This window comes from Macrobrachium nipponense, chromosome 19 (genome assembly GCF_015104395.2).
Source record: "Macrobrachium nipponense isolate FS-2020 chromosome 19, ASM1510439v2, whole genome shotgun sequence".
Classification (NCBI taxonomy): domain Eukaryota; kingdom Metazoa; phylum Arthropoda; class Malacostraca; order Decapoda; family Palaemonidae; genus Macrobrachium; species Macrobrachium nipponense.
The window spans coordinates 86,475,351-86,487,850 of NC_061088.1; the positions used below are offsets into that span (position 1 = coordinate 86,475,351).

The window sequence follows — 12,500 nt, forward strand, 5'->3', positions numbered from 1 at the left end:
CTGGGTTCGATGGTTCGCGCCCATGAGCCGACAAATTTCTTATCGACTTAAAAAATCCCCTTCGGTTAACATATATGAAAATATATTAATCCGAGGTAGAGCAAATTAGATATAAAAGGCATTTGTTCGATATATATATATATTATATATTATATATATACTATATATATATATATATATATATATATATATATATATATACATTTACTACAATCATACATAAATATATACGAGAGTATAGCATACGAACAGCCATGAATATAAATCCGTACATGATTCCATGGCACCATAACCATATATAGCTTTCAATTGTGGTGATAAGTAAAAGATACAGCTATTCCTTTTATTCCTTTTTCTCCACACGTACTTTGATAATTAAAAATACTTCGCGAGAAATATCTCTATCTTTACCGCCATAATTAAAGAAAAAAAAATTTCCTCCCACATTTTTATTTTCCTTTATTCATAAAGTATGGAATTCGGTTGATGACATCACGTTCCCTTCCGGCAATGAGAGAAATATGACGCCCCAGAAAATACGCATAAAACTGAATAAAGAAATATCCCCCAAAAAACATTTTTAGTGCCTTTTGTATATGTATATACATATACATGTACATATTCGAGGCTGATGTAAAAAAAATAAATTAAAAGAAATAAAAACTCTAGCCATTTTTTTCATTATGACCGCGGTATCTATATTTTTCATTACTGCTCACTTTTCACTTTCTGCCCCAGTTAAGTTGATGAACGTTAAAACCACGAGCTGTTTCTCTCTGGACGAAAGCAAAGCGTGTCAGCGATATATATATATATATATATATATATATATCTATATATATATATATATATCTATATGGTTAAGCAGTGAAATATGTAGTACCTGGTAGATCTACCAGATATACACATTTTACTGCTTAAACATATATCTTACTATAATGGGCGTAATGTCTATCTGTCCGACTGTCTGTCATTCAATCACGGCCAAACGGCTGGTCCGGTAGGCATGAAACTTGGCAGGGCTATGGTGGCGACCCATAGGATGTTTTATAATGGGGTTTCATCCTACCCCCCCCCCCCCACCCTCCGAAGGGGGTGGGGGCGAGAAGGGATTCCCTGAAACAGAGCTGGTTATGCCCGTAGACTTAGTTACTTTACGAATTTTCATACAAAATTTCTGTATATGTACAATATGTTTGCTAGTGCTTTCAATGGCGCTACGTCTAGGCATGTCCTTGGGAGTTCCTCACTGTTCTAGACACAAGAATAACTTTCGTTTAAGCTTAAAGAGGTGGACCTCCTTCGATATTATTCAGTTCCCTATACTGTTTCCGATACCTCCTCCCCTATCTATCCTCCGTCCAACTCTACTTTATACTCCCCCCACCCCGCCACGGGCTAATCTTCTGTTTATATCGGACCTGGCATACAAAAGAAAATTATCATGACCAGCCACTCAATCGACCTTTGGTTTTTAAAGTTATTTAATCAATGGCAAACGTAGCAATATGTGACAGAAACGTACCTACAAATTTATAACTACTATTTATAAAATAATACTTATGTTAGCTATTTAAAAGTGGGCCTTAATAAAATAATACATAAGTTACCTATTAAAAAGAGGGCCAAGATAAAAACACGAAAAGGGAAAATTCCGAAACCAAACAGAAAAAAAAAAAGGTTAGTAAAGCAAGAGAATATACAGTTTTTCGGAAAGGGTTTGTTTCCTGATATGTAATTTATCACAGCCATGCAATTCGCCACGCAATTTTTCAATACTTCGTTTGTCGACAACGCTGTTATATGCTGCAGACCATATACAACATACGCGGTATTTTACAAACTCATATATATATATATCTATATATATAGTATATATATATATATATTACATATACACACACACAACATACATATATATATATATATATATATATATATATATATATATATACACACACACAACGAGTACATATTATAGTAAACTATGTATGATATAACCATGAAACTACTACCTGTACCTAACAAGGGGTGACGCCAGAGAGGAAGAAAAAAAACAAAGTCACTGCTACATTCATAATTTCACTTCTACTGGTTTGTGGATGAACCAATTGTGCAGAAGACTTCCACAACTTCAACCGTTTCGTAGACCTATTATACAGCAGGTTCACCAGCAGCGCATCAAACCCCCTTACACACAGGTAACTAGTCACCTTTGCTTTGCGAGCACTTTAGTGCTTTCTGGATATTAAGATCCTTCTTTTCCACTGTCTCATTCGTGATGTCTGTCCAAGACTTTGTAATTATTCGTCTCCTCGTTCGTTCCACATCTCGGAATGAAAGACATTACCAACTTATCGTCATCCATTCCTATTTATCACTTGTATACAGCTTTATACATTTCTCAACCTTCAATCGTTCTCACACCATATTTACTCTGTACATACTTCGTCTAGACAACTTTAAACTTCTTCCTTTCATCCGTATTCAGTGTCCACCCTACGCTTCGATAGAGGATGAGCTGGCTCAACAATCCTCTTGCACGGATTCCCGCCTTTCATAGACAATGCGGCTCTCTTCCCAATAGCTTGGAAAGAGCCATCCTGCTCCCTTTCTGATATTTTGTTATGTGACTCATCTCATCTTACCATTATCCGTTACATTGACACTGAAATACCAGTATTTAATACTCAAATACCCATATTTATACTCAAATACCCATATCTAAAACTTACACACTTATTTGTACTCATATACCCATATTTATACGTAATTACCCAAATCCAACACTCAAATGCCCATATTTAATACTTAAACACTCGTATTTGTACGCATATACTGATATTTATACGCAATTACCCATATTTAATACTTAAACACTCATATTTTTACATATATACCCATATACATACGCAATTACCATATCTAATACTCAAATGTCCATATTTAATACTTAAACACGAATATTTGAACTCATATACCCATATTAATACGCAATTACCCATATCTAATTGTCATATTCCCACATTTGTACTCAAATTTGCATATAAACTAAGTACTTCCAGTCTGTCACATTTTCATTCAATACTTTATCTCCCTGGTTTCCAGTTCATTCATAACCTTAAAGTGTGTATGTGTGTGTGTGTGGCTAGTAACCTCATCACAAAATCCTACCACAATACATAGAGTAAAAAGATTAACAATCTCTTATGGCAGGCTTCACAAAGGGAAACACTTGCGTTTATGTGTGTATGTATCTGTTTATAAACAAACACACACACACACATATATATACACATATGAATATAGTAGTAAAAAGCGTATGAACGTCGTAACCCCACAACCCACTTTTGGAATGTGCAACCAGCCAAACTGGGTACGTACTACAGTATCTTGACGATGCACTGTTCGACTTATGTTTGCTAGGATCGTGATTTGTTCCCGGCATGTACCCACCCACCAGTCCGCCGAGACTTATGCGTGTGCCACTGTGACTGCTGGGTCAAAAAAAAACAAAAAAAAAAGGGGGGGGGGGGGGGGGGTGGGGCCTAGGGGTGGTGTCACGAGGCATCATCTAGCATCTTACAGCCAAACTTGGGACGAAGTAGTTAATAAAGAATGTATTCCCACGGTACGGCGTTACAAATTAAGCCTAAAATATGCGACAGGAATTAACTTATCCTATAGTTCTCGTTTGGCGTGATGTCAGAGCAACATAGATGCGAAGCTTCTATGGTAAACAAAAGCTAAAAATATTCGCTACTTGGTAAAAAAAAAAAAAAAAAAAAAAAAAAAAAAAAAAAAAAAAAAAGTTGGTGAGACGATATCAAAATGACCCCAGGAAACGCCTTAACTGAGGTACTTGGAGGCTGTTATATTCTGGTTCCAATCCGTTCCAAAGGAGAAAGAGATGCATGGTAATCAAATACAAGTTACATATATTCACAGGTATCGTTTTATGTCGAATTCACAGTTCCTTGAAAACAACTTACACCCCGAGGGAATTAAATAACGAATTGCAGGACCGGATTTCAAAGACACTTATTAATGATAATTCTATCTGGGCAAAGTTATTCCCAATGTATAGCGAATTCGATATTCAACGATATCTGTAGACTAATGTTAGTAAATATAAGAAAAAGTAAGCCTCTCTCTTTATATATATATATATATATATATATATATATATATATATATATATATATCTATATATATATATAATATATATATATATATAAATATATATATATATATATATATATATATATATATATATATATATCAAAATGCATATATCTCCTCTGTGACTGTATAAAATGTTATGTAGAATTGGCAACATTTTTTTCAGATTCCTAGATAGCTTAGAGATAGGATGTTTTAAATGTGTGTTCAGATTTCGCATAACATATTGTAAAAGAATATATATATATAACGTAAAATGTAGAAAGAGAGAGATTTTCTTTGTCCATTTGAAACTACAATTGTTTCCATATTATGTCAGCACTGTGAGATTAGAGGAACTGCAAGATCTCCATTTGTTTTCATAATCTGTCAACACGTTTGATAAGCAAGCTCGAATCTTCAATGTGTTTTGGGAATCTGTCATCACGTAAGATAAGGGCTTCTGCTTCGGTCGATCGAGTAGAGTACGTGTCTATTTTTTTTTTTTTTTTGAACAGACTGGTCTCATACGTGTATGTCTTTGCCGAGTACCATGTGCAGATTACACATTTTGTATATAAAGTTGCGTAAGATTTTGAAGCTTCTGGAAGAGCTATTGCCCAAAAACGTTTTGTGCCAGATCCCCAGTCCAGCTTTCACAAAGGAAGAGAATTTCATTAGATCTTAGATTCTCGAGGCGTTAACATCTCTCTCTCTCTCTCTCTCTTCTCTCTCTCTCTCTCTCTCTCTCTCAACATCCTTGAGATTATATCAACGTAACGTAAATTGGTCACTCGTAACTTGAGAATTTCATATTTGATATTTCTTAGAGTTTATTTAGTGTTAAATAGTGTTTTTTGTGGAATCTGAACAAACATTGTTGTTGTAATGGCGCCTGGTTTTTGTGAAAGTGTAAAACAAGACTGCAGCAAAGAAAGAAGTTGGTATACCAAAAAGGTAAAGTGTGTTATATTTTAATTAGTTGCAACTAATATCTAAAAACTAATAACGGATAGGAACAGTGGTTAACTAATAACTAATAACAGATGGTTACGAAGGTTTGGTAAAAACTGATGGTTACAATGTTCTGAGTGAAAAGATTTACACTTTTACACATTGCAAATTCTTGTGCTTTGTGTTTGTTTCATTTCGTACATTTTTTCATTTTCTTGTTGAAGTGTGCCTTTTTATTTTACTACTGTCCACATTTTTCTGTATTTTCATTTGCATTCACAATTTAATTGACTTAGTTATTTTCATTGCTTAATCATTGCACATTTAATTAAATTTAACACTTGTGAATTAATTTACATTTACTTTGAATTCTTTTCAAGTTTTATTATTGTTTAGCACTTGTGAATTAATTTCTAATTTTCAATTATTGCCTAACACTTTTGAATTTCAATTGAATTAATTTTCTTGAATTTTGTGATAAATTAATTTTGATTTAATTTTACTTAATTTAATTCAAGAATTAATTAAACTTTACTTTGTTTTCAAGTAACAGTAATTTTCCCTGATATTGTGAATTTCACTTATAAACTTTGAGTTTAATATATAATAAATTTTTGTATTTAAAATTTTTTTAAGTATTTCATTTCTAACCAGTATATTTGCATATCATTATGTTAGGTAGAAACATAGAGTGGTAATTGATCTGCTTTCCTTCAATTTACTTGAAGTGACTTAGAACCAGGGAAGTACTTAGAATTCTGAAATCAGGGAAATACTTAGACTTTTAGAGTTGTAGATGGAGTGATGCCCTTTGATTAATTTAATTACTTACAAGATTACCTCACACCTGTTTTAATGACCTTAGTCTGATTTTCTCCAATACTGGTAAGTTGTTAAGGGATCACTGTTGCCTTAAGAGTATTCAGTCGTTTAATACCTGTGATGAGGGTTCAGGTGTCTGGCTAGTTGTGAGGTAACCAGTTGATGAATGGTAACCAGATACTTGACACTTCGTAACAATATATATATATATATATATATATATATATATATATATATATATAATATATAATATATATATATATATATATATAATATATATATATTATAATATATATATAATATATATATATATATATATAATATATATATATATATAGATATATATATATATATATATATATATATATATCTATATATATATATATATATATATATATATATATATATACATATATTTTATTATAATGTATATAATATATATATATATATCATATATATATATATATATATATACACACAAACACACACACACACACATATATATATATATAATATATTAGTATTATATTATATATATATATATATATATATATATATATATAAATGTGACATGTATTCTATTAAAACAGAATTTCATCTAATGAAAAGAGCCAGTAAAAACGCTAAAATGTAGAAAATAAATACTATATTCCAGAGACTAAACTCTCCCTGAAAAGAGCAACAGTTTGGTCTTTGAAGTTATAATATTTACTTTCTACATTTTGGTATTTTTATGGGTTCCTTTCCATATGGAGAGAGAGGAGAGAGAGAGAGGAGGAGAGAGAGAGAGAGAGAGAGAACTAATTCATTCCTTGGCATCTACAATAAAAATAAATAAATAAATAAATAAATAAATAAATAAATAATAATAGCCCCTTGACATTTCATATCTACAAGGACGGATTGCGTCAAACAAACATTATGGCTTCGCAGTTCTGAAAGGAATTTACACACACATTTTCATGATGTTTTTATCATCTGCTCCATCCCTGACTTACAAAATTTCCAAGCGTGTGGAGAAGCAAGTAGGGCAACATCATACTTTTTCTATAGTGATAACAAGTGTGCTACAGAGATAAGTAATGACCTAAAACCAATATGGTACTCGTATCCTACTTGTAAATACAAGCTAAACACTCTAAGCGTATTTTCATTGCGCATTGTACCATAATTCTATTATATTTGTTATGTATGGTGTTTTTACGTTGCATGGAACCAGTGGTTATTCAGCAACGGGACCAACGGCTTTACGGGACTTCGGAACCACGTCGAGAGTGAACTTCTATCACCAGAAATACACATCTTTCACCCCTCAATGGAATGCCCGAGAATCGAACTTGCTCCCACCGAGGTGGCAGGCCAATACCATACCGATCACGCTTCTGAGGCGCCTATAATTCTATTATAATCCCAAGTGCAAGGTTAGAAAAACATGTATTAATTAAATGAGGCGAAGTGAACGTAGCTTGCTTGATACACCAACTATACTCACTCACAGACCGGTATTCTCATGACCCAGTTTCCCGATACCTACGAGTATCGGCTACGTCATATCCACTTTCAGAGCAACGGGCGAATCTGTCATCTCTTACGGCTCTGGACACTTTTCAACCTTCCTTCGTTTCCACATTCCTTTTGAAATGAAATAAACAAGGTTATCTGATTGTCTTTCCCTTCTGCACTTGCAAAATGAAACAAAATAATAATGTGTTGACGCATCGCCATGGCAATTATTAATAATAATAAATAATTTTATAATTCTGATATTCATTTTGCTTTTAAACCAGGTTTTCTTATTATACATAATGAATGTACAATACATAATTAATGTACAATAAAAGCAAACTTAACTCGCCTCTCTCTCATTTCAGTCTCGAACCTTTTAGCTTTAAAGCAGCTATTTTGTATTCAAAAAATGTACTGTAATTTACCAACCACAACAGGTCGACTACCTAACTCTGCAATTAAGATACTGTCGTACTGTCAATAATTATATTGCTTGAAATAAGTTTAAACAATAATTATCGTAAATTCAAATGATCATTTAACATCCTATTCCATCAAGGAATTGGAGTTGCAATAATAACAAGGCGTGATCCGGCCTCCAGCTTATTCAGGATGTGATCTATAGTAAAATAGAGCCTTGTTTCACCAACGAAAATTAAAATAAATATACATTCATAAGAAATCATTTTTCTGTACTGTTTAAAATGCACATTATTTTTTTTTTCAATTTCATTCTCATAAATAAATCATAAATATCCTATCCTAAAATTTCTGTATCTTTAACTCAACCCGAAACACATTTCTCAGACCTTTTTAGGCTCTTCCATAGGCCTTTCCTAACACCTTTACAAGAAGAAGAAGAACAACAAAGTAGTCTGTAGGCATACTCACCGAGTAAGCGAAAAATAAATAAAATAACCCTCCCTTAACACATTCATATATCAAGGTTTCCCATTTTCTTTGCCTAATGACTTGTTTCATATAATACTTAAGCAATAAATCTAACTTCTTTCAGCATGAAAATAAAACATAACAAATAAAGATACCCGCACTTGCCACTTTTAAGGATGATTTAGCTTTTTACCAATGATAGGAATTATCTATCCTTCTGTGATTGGTACTGGTGAATTCTGGTGGTCACTGGTCGTTTGTTTACATAGCCACTCACATCCTAGCTCATCATGAGTGAAGTCCTTAGTACATGCCACAACTCAAGTTTTATCACCCAATCCTTTAACTAACCTAACTGAATAGTGACAGTCAACAAAGAACAATCATCTGAAGAGTAACCTAGAGCTGGAACACTTTAGCTTATTTTTTCGTTTAATATGAAATGGAAGCTGTCACTTACATGCACTGGTACCTAAGCTGATATACGTGATTACAGAGCCTTAATTTTGGAGTGTTGTAGCCTATCCATTTGAGTGAGGGGGAGGGGCAGTTATATACTTAATAAGTTAAGGAGGCATACAGCATTAGTCTACTGTTAAAGCTTGTTGCCTAGCTTGACATAAGAACCAAAGCCTCTCCTGTCTCATGTGCACAGTAGTAGCTTATTCTATCATAATTGTCACTGGCTACCATAAAACATTTCACATGTCAGCTTAGCATAGGAAATCACTTGAACAACCGCATACCCTTTCATCTGAAAACTAAATCCCTTGCCTATTACAGGGTTTATGTATCTTGCATGGTTACATGCAACCCTCACTCTATCTAACACATGCCAGCCACACCATAGCCTAACATATGGGTGCATACCTAGCCTACTTCTTCACATGTGAACTACATACATCTAAGCCCATTATGTGAACAGTTGCCCTTTACTGGATGTCAAATAAATTTCTCATGAGAGCATCAGCAAAAACACATTAACTTATGAATTATGTGGGGCTGGTAGCCCTGGCACTGGCAATCAGGTTCTGGGAATCTTGGAAGTGAGGTACTGCAGGTGAAGGATGTTTTCATGAAATTCTTAAACACAGCTGTACCTTTCCCTCCTAAGTTATAAGATTAGTAAATTTTAATGGGATTTGCAGGTGGATTGGTTATGCAGGCTAGGGGTAAAGGAAACGCCAGACTGTGGCTCCCAGTCTGATAAGATGCTAAATTCTTGGTAAATTTCACTTCACCATTCAATAAATTTTATTTTGGGAGGTCATGAGGGGTGTTCTGGGGGTGGGGGGCAAAGAAGCATCAATCATTTAGGATATTTTGTGTTAAATGAAGTTAAATTGTGAAAGAATGTACAGGAGTGGTGATGCATATACTTTCAGATAGCATGATACGTATGTCATAAGCAAGTTTAGGCTAGGTTAGGTGTTAAGTGTTACGTTAGGATAGTAATTGGTTTTACACACTTTTTCTTCTCTCATTTACCACTTCTCTTGTACACTGGCACACAGTATTTTACTACTGCTCTTGCCATAAATCACACCCCTTTTTTTATCCAAATAGGTTACTTATGTAGGCTACCTTCTACAGAGGTTGCCATTAAATGACTGTGATGTATGGGCAGGGGAAACAATTACAAAAGGTTTGATTTAAAAATGGTGAAACACACAAATCATACCCTCAGCAATCATGAAAACATATGTCTATACTTTCTTTTGTTTTATGTTAAAAATATATCATGAGGGTGTCACTTATTAGCCTGTCACACATCAAGCAGGCTACCAAGTGAACCATAGCCAGTTATACTATGACACTAAAATTTGAAAAAACACAGAGAATTTATTAGTGATCAAATGGCAATTTTGCTGTAAATTTCATTAATAATATAAGGTATTCATTGATAAAAATACCAGGGCATTCCAAATTCTTGGACCTGGCACAAAAAGCTAATTTATGTTGAATAATAAAAACCCGTTGGTGTTGGGTAATTATTGTGTGGCGGAGTTTGGCAACTTCCAGTTTACATGGAAAATGGGCGCCTTGTTTAGTAACAGACCCTTGGGGATGAACGTAAAACATCAAATAATGACGGTAAATGCCATAAACATGACGTCTTACATTGTTAGAGCTGTAAGACTTTTCTGCCATTTGCCAGTTTGGATGTTACGCCCGAAAGTACAGGGACCAAGTTTTGGTTAGAATGTAGTATCCTGTATTTTACTCCGACTTTTGAAACACTGTTTTTATGACACTCTAGATTAAGTTAAGTGTGACCAAGGGGGTAATCTGGCCATCAGCTAATTAAGGGGGACGATACCCTAGGTAGGGTTAGGGAAGGTTAGATTAAGATACGTTCTCGAATTTTACCCCAATTTCTGTGGTACTCTAGGTCAAGCTAAATAAAGGGGGGGAGGGGGTTGCAAAGCAAGTAGCAAAAATATAGAATATTACAGTATATTAGTCTGACACTGACATTACATGGGCCTAACGTAATCTGTCATATTTCGACCGTAGACAAACCTGTCAAAAAAGGTGATGATGTAGCCTACCCTGTTGTGTGAATCGTAGCCCAGCTTGCCACAGGGGCATCATACCCAAGCCTGTCATGCCTAAAAGAACACTAAATCTGTTATATAGGTAATTTTAGTATTAACCTTGCCTGTAATGCAGAACCATGTCCGCCGCGTTGTTTTCGATTATGGCATCCCATCCATAGGCCTACAAGTATAGTCACCTTTTTGTACTTAAAAGTCGAGCTTACCTGCTGCGAATTGAAGTTCCATCCATATCTTTCGTGAGAGCCTCAACGATATTTCATATATTGTTAATCCAATTATCAAATTGCCACGTAAATAACTCGTAAATAAGTTACAAAATACCCGCCGATACGGTACACATTCAACTACACACCGACATAAACATCACTGACAGTGACATTGTCGAGACTCGAGAGTTACTAGATGCTGATTACACTTTCCAAATTCAATAAACCGTCCAATAGTTTACATATCGTTTCAATTAGATATTAACAGTTTAAAATACAGCATATGATTAAATCATTTAAGTGCCAAAACGTCCGTCAGCACTATATCTCGCTGAATGTGTTACGCGCAGAATGATGGGTCTAAATGTTTAACACACCCACACATACGCATTCAAAATATCAACATCTAGTTTTATGGAAATTAACTCATTAGATAGCATGATTAGTACCAGTTTTGACATTTTTTATAAAGTATTTTGTGTTATGTCAAGATTTTGCATATATCGCATATAGCCACATAACCAGTAATTTGGCAACCATTCAACATAGCAGACGAGGCTCTATTATAAGATTCCACTTTATTTCTAAGCACTGGAATGATAGTTTTATACAGTTTATTATAAACTCGTCCTTCTTTTAAAGTAATTGTCCACGAAAACATATTAATCAATGCAGCTGCATCAACAAACCATTGGAAAGCTACACTGCCTAAACTTTTTTTACACGACGAAATTACAATTATTTGTTTATAAGCAGTCATAACCGACAAGTCCAATCGGCTGCCTTTTACTCGACGAAAGAGTCTGCGTAAGGTATAGAAAAGAATCAGTTCTGGGAAACATATGACTAACCGTTTATATATTTATCTTTATTTTACTCATTTCTCGTAGTCGTGATGTTCCCGTATCAAGAGCTTTCTCCACATTAACATATGCATATTCTGAATAACAGTAATGGGTAAGGAAACGAGTGGGAGATCTTTGTTGATGTCAAGTTTCGACTTTTTGTTGCTACGAACTCGTAACTTTTTTCATTTATTATGCAGTAGACTGCAGAGCCCTTTCCTTAAGTCTGCACCTGTATACGTATCCAAGTAGACATATCCCCTAAATCTGTTTAATTATGCTTAGTTTGGTATGTGCCTGTCCTGGTGTGGTAAGAAGCTTGGCGTGGAGTTGCAAAAATCAACGTAGAGGAAGAATGAAACTCCTGCCTTGAAACAGCATATTTACATACGGTATATTTACACTCAATTACAGAAAAGCCATACATATTTCATTATGAAATACAAATGCAGTGGTGATATATTATATGTACACATCGTCGAGAGACATCGAAAAGGAAATGCGTTCAAAAGTTACCCGTACAGAGAGTAAAAGAAAGAGAGGAAGAAACCATT

General features: G+C 34.2%; 2 protein-coding genes across 3 annotated transcripts in view; both read right to left on the minus strand.

Moving 5' to 3' along the window:
• Positions 1-11,239, minus strand: part of LOC135218833 (proteasome activator complex subunit 3-like) — a 326,765-nt gene extending 315,526 nt beyond the window's left edge. The window contains exon 1 of the mRNA XM_064255284.1: positions 11,099-11,239. Within this exon, the coding sequence (XP_064111354.1) occupies positions 11,099-11,124 (26 nt within the window). The 5' untranslated portion in view covers positions 11,125-11,239. The remainder of the gene's footprint in view (positions 1-11,098) is intronic.
• Positions 11,240-12,310: 1,071 nt separating this feature from the next.
• LOC135213124 (protein amalgam-like) overlaps positions 12,311-12,500 on the minus strand; it is a 251,552-nt gene continuing 251,362 nt past the window's right edge. The window contains exon 9 of one of the 2 annotated variants that reach the window (XM_064247046.1): positions 12,311-12,500. This exon is cut by the window's right edge and continues 84 nt beyond it. In XM_064247046.1, the coding sequence (XP_064103116.1) occupies positions 12,499-12,500 (2 nt within the window). In that variant the 3' untranslated portion in view covers positions 12,311-12,498. The other variant, XM_064247039.1, reaches the window with a different exon arrangement.